Raw genomic sequence first — 4,510 nt, 5'->3', positions numbered from 1 at the left:
GGAAAGACTTCTTAATCTTAATCTTTCTAAACCTCTTGAATTTTGACTGTGTTACCTATTCAAAAAAGCAAAAAAGTTAAATAGAAATGAAGGTAGAAAAGAAATGCCATGGTAGAACTGAGTTTTAAGTCCTGTGTTTTTATAAGGAAGGCTCAGATATGTGTGAGGACTCTAGGTTGCTATCTGTGGCCAAGGTATTTCAGGGCTAATGGAATCCCAATTCTCTAAAATGCAGGCATAGCCTTGCTGAGTCAGTGTGGTTTAATATTCTCTCTGATTCTAATCTGTCGTGCTTAAATATGAAATTAAACCTTGAACAAAATCAGACTATAATGACTGAACTTAGACCACCTGAGCACATCCTATGAGCATTCATTAGTGTGCAGTTGTTAGACTGACAGCATAAATTTATTTAATTTATTTTTCTCTCCTTAACTCACTCTTTTTTTTTTTGAGAGAGAATTTCACTGTGTCACCCTCCGTAGAGTGTTATGGCATCACAGCTCACAGCAACCTCAAACTCTTGGGCTTAAGCGATTCTTTTGCCTCAGCCTCCCAAGTAGCTGGGACTACAGGTGCCCACCACAATGCCCAATTTTTTTTTTGATACTGAAATGTTTTCCCATCATAATGGACTCTTAAGCACATTCTCCGTGTTTGCGGTGTGCTAGCTGGATGTCTTTTGGCATAATTGTTACATGTTTGGCATGGATAGCACACAGGTTGGTGTCTTCAAAAAGACCAACCAGGTAGGCCTCACTTGCCTCCTGCAAAGCACCTATAGCTGTGCTCTGGAAGTGCAGATCTGTCTTTTTTTTTTGAGACAGAGCCTCAAGCTGTCGCCCTGGGTAGAATGCTGTGGCATCACGGCTCACAGCAACCTCCAACTCCTGGGCTTAAGCGAGTCTCCTACCTCCACCTCCCAAGTAGCTGGGACTACAGGTGCCCGCCACAACGCCTGGCTATTTTTTGATTGCAGCCATCGTTGTTTGGCGGGTCCGGGCTGGATTCGAACCCACCACCTTAGGTGTATGTGGCTGGTGCTTTAGCCACTTGAGCCACAGGCGCCGAGCCACAGATCTGTCTTAAAGTCCTTAGCAATTTCTTGCACCAGACACTGGAAAGGAAGTTTGTGATGGACTTCTGATAATGTGTAATTTCATGGAGTGCCACAGTGCCAGGCCTGTAGCGATGAGGTTTCTTCACTCCTCCAGTAGAGGGCACACTCTTGTGAGTGGCTTTTATAGCCAGTTGCTTTCTGGGTGCTTTACCACAGGTGAACTTGCGGGCAGTCTGCTTTGTACGAGCCATGGTATAAAATACTTACCCCCACTTCTCCTTGGCTGGAGCTTGGTGAGCGAGAGGCAGCACTGGCATTAGCGATGGCCCAAGCTGTTTTTCAAGATGAGGTCTCGCTCTGTCTCAGGCTGGTCTGGAACCCGTGAGCTCTGGCAATTCACCCTCCTCGGCCTCCTAGAGTGCTAGGATTACAGGCGTGAGCCACCACACCCAGCACCCTGAACTTATTCTTAATGGATTCAGATTTTTAATGATCCCCTTACCCTGATCATTAAAGCAATTCATACCATTTTTCAGCTCTTAGAAAATATAGGAAAGTACAAAAAAGAACTGGAAAGTCACTAATAACCCCATCATTAAGAGATAATCACTGTTGTTACTGTCAAGATTTAAGTGGTTTCATGCATTGATGGTTTCCATTTTTGGGGCTGTTAAGAGTTCAGCATGGGTCTGGGTCCTCAGGACTGGGACATTGTTGCTGATAAAAGAGAAGAGCCTGAACAAGCTTTAAGCTTTGCAGGTTTTTTAAGTGGCTTTGTTTGTGGTGGGGGTTGCCTCCATGAGTATTGGGTATGATGATTTGATGTCTTTTCAAAGAAAGAATGATTATTTTTATTTGTTTGTTTTTTTAAGAGATAAGTCTTGGCTCTGTCACCCAGGCTAGAGTGCAGTGACCTGATTGATCGTAGCTCACTGCAACCTCACCTGGGCTCAGGTGATCCTCCTGGCCTGGTCTCCTGAGTGGCTGGGACTAGAAATATGCATGTCCATGCTCGGCTAATTTTTTTCTATTTTTCGTAGAAATGAGATCTCGTTCTTTTTCTAGGCTGGTTTCGAACTCTTGGTCTCAAGTAATCCTCCCACCTCAGCCTCCCAAATTTCTGGGATTATAGGTGTGAGCCACATGTTTAGCCGGATTCATTGTTTTTTAAGTGCTTGGGAGATGGTGGGATTTAGTCTCTTAAGACACTGAGACCTGGGTAGGGAGTGGGCAAGACACTGAGACCTGGGTAGGGAGTGGGCAGTCTTAAAAAATATATTTTGTAGGCTCGGTGCCTGTAGCTCAAGCGGCTAAAGTGCCAGCCACAGACACCAGAGTGGGCAGGTTCGAATCCAGCCCGGGCTTGCCAAACAACAATGACAACTACCACCAAAAAAATAGCCAGGCATTGTGGCGGGCACCTTGTAGTCCCAGCTACTTAGGAGGCTGAGGCAAGAGAATCCCTTAAGACCAGGAGTTGGAGGTTGCTGTGAGCTGTGATGCTATGGCACTCTACCTTGGGCGACAGCTTGAGGCTCTGTCTCAAAAAAATAAATAAATAAATAAATAAATAAATGTTGTAGAGCTCACTTCCAGGTAGATCTGTGGGTTTCTCATGGGGATCAGAGTGATAACTTCTAGAGTTCATCAATCTCTAGTCATAAATATTGTACACATGGATGCTGCTGCCTTTCTGCTTGGTTAGATGTGCCAATTGCCAGGGGCCTTGGTCTCTTGGAGTGCTGGAGTAGTACTTGGTTGTCATACCAAGGTGCCATCCCATGGGGAGGGCTATCTTCCCCCATCTGTAAGAAGAAGCCATAAGAAGACCCTCTGTCTGTTTTTCCTTAGGGTGGAATGGGTGCTGCTCTGCTGTCAGATCCTGACAAGATTGAGAAGGTAAGTTGTACATGGGTGAAAGCAGGGGTCTTCAAACATGGCTATTGATGGGGTGGTCCAGATGGCCTCCTCTCTATTTCTAGATTTACTGCCATCCACCCAGTTTCTCCACCTGGGGTCTGGAAATATTTTTAAAAGATTCCTAGTAATTTTGTCATGCAATCAGGTTTGGGAATCCTGGTGCTAGGCTTGGAGTTCTTTAAAAGCCCAGAGCTAGGGGCACAGCAAGTGAGAGCCTGAGGGTCCTGAGGAGTCAGAGAGAGCTTCCTATGAATTGTCTCACTGCCTTCTTGGTGACCATGAGAACAGAGGCTAGGCTACTATGTTAAGGACAGCCTCAGCAGCTATGTTTTGGGAGGTGGGTGCATTGGCCTGTCTCGGGCTTGATGAGAGCGGCAGTGAGTCCTCTGCATATTGGCACACTCATGCACCAGCCCTTTGAGAGCCGGCCAGGCCGGGGTCAGATGAGGCAACCTGAAGTTAGTTTCCTTCTATTCGCCTTCCCTTCTGCAAGCCAGCTTAAATGAGGCCCTAAGGCAGTGGTTCTCAACCTGTGAGTCACAACCCCTTTGTAACCATGAAAATGCTTCCTGCATATCAGATATTTACATTATGATTCATAACAGTAGCAAAATTATAGTTATGAAGTAGCAATGAAAATAATTTTATGGTTGGGAGCTACCACAACATGAGGAGCTGTATTAAAGGGTTGAAGCATTAGGAGGAATTAGGAAAGTTGAGAACCACTGCCCTAAGGGCAGGTAGGCAATCAGCATCCAGTGTTGTGGACTGCCAGGTCATGAGGGGATGATGGTTTTCCACCACACCATATTTAACTTTTGCTTTTCTCTCTCCATTTCCCAGCTCTCTCCTTGTTCTTCCTCTTAACTCCTTTGCTTTCCATTTTTTCATGCTCTGTTCCCACTTCCCTAACTGGGTTCTCAGTCTCCTAATGCCTTCTACAGGCTAGAGCATCCTGAACTCAGGCACCACGAATAAGAGCTGCCACTGTTTGTAGTGGCTGCTGTCTTCCATATACTTCCTGTCCAGCTGTCTCTGAGATACGGGGAGAATGCTGTGTGTGTTGGCATGGTGCCTCCTCGTTTTTCCCATGTGTAGCCACAGATACTGTACTTATAATGTACCTATGTCAATGTGCTTACAGTATGCTTACATGATGTGCTGTTTATTTGTTCTTTAAACCCCTTAAAATAGACAGAGACATTTGTTATTTCCATTTGATCAAAAACCATAAACAAATGTACAGAAAGATAAAAATCATTTGCTTGAGATCATGCAGCAAATACATGGCAGGCAGAGCCATCTTTAGAGCTATAGTCTTGTGACTCTAATGGCATCTTAGGTTGAAGGTGCCTGGGTATAGTTTATAAGCATCTAGCCATAGTTTCATAGGTATCTAGACTTAGGAACCTCTAGTTAGACACTTTGGCAGGATGGAGTGGAAGCACACACTGTGGATGTCAGACTGGTTGCCACACTTGGGAGAGTGAGCCCCAGCAGGAAGGACGTGACTCAACATGTGCATGCCAA

At 45.3% G+C, this 4,510-nt stretch overlaps 1 protein-coding gene across 1 annotated transcript in view; it reads left to right on the top strand.

Moving 5' to 3' along the window:
* DUS2 (dihydrouridine synthase 2) overlaps positions 1-4,510 on the top strand; it is a 32,645-nt gene that overhangs the window by 10,962 nt on the left and 17,173 nt on the right. The window contains exon 5 of the mRNA XM_003799430.2: positions 2,912-2,959. Within this exon, the coding sequence (XP_003799478.1) occupies positions 2,912-2,959 (48 nt within the window). The remainder of the gene's footprint in view (positions 1-2,911; positions 2,960-4,510) is intronic.

Source organism: Otolemur garnettii, unplaced genomic scaffold (assembly GCF_000181295.1).
Source record: "Otolemur garnettii isolate 467f Iridium unplaced genomic scaffold, OtoGar3 scaffold00151, whole genome shotgun sequence".
NCBI lineage: Eukaryota > Metazoa > Chordata > Mammalia > Primates > Galagidae > Otolemur > Otolemur garnettii.
Note: the sequence above shows the minus strand (reverse complement) of the source record. Positions and strands in the feature narration are given on the sequence as shown.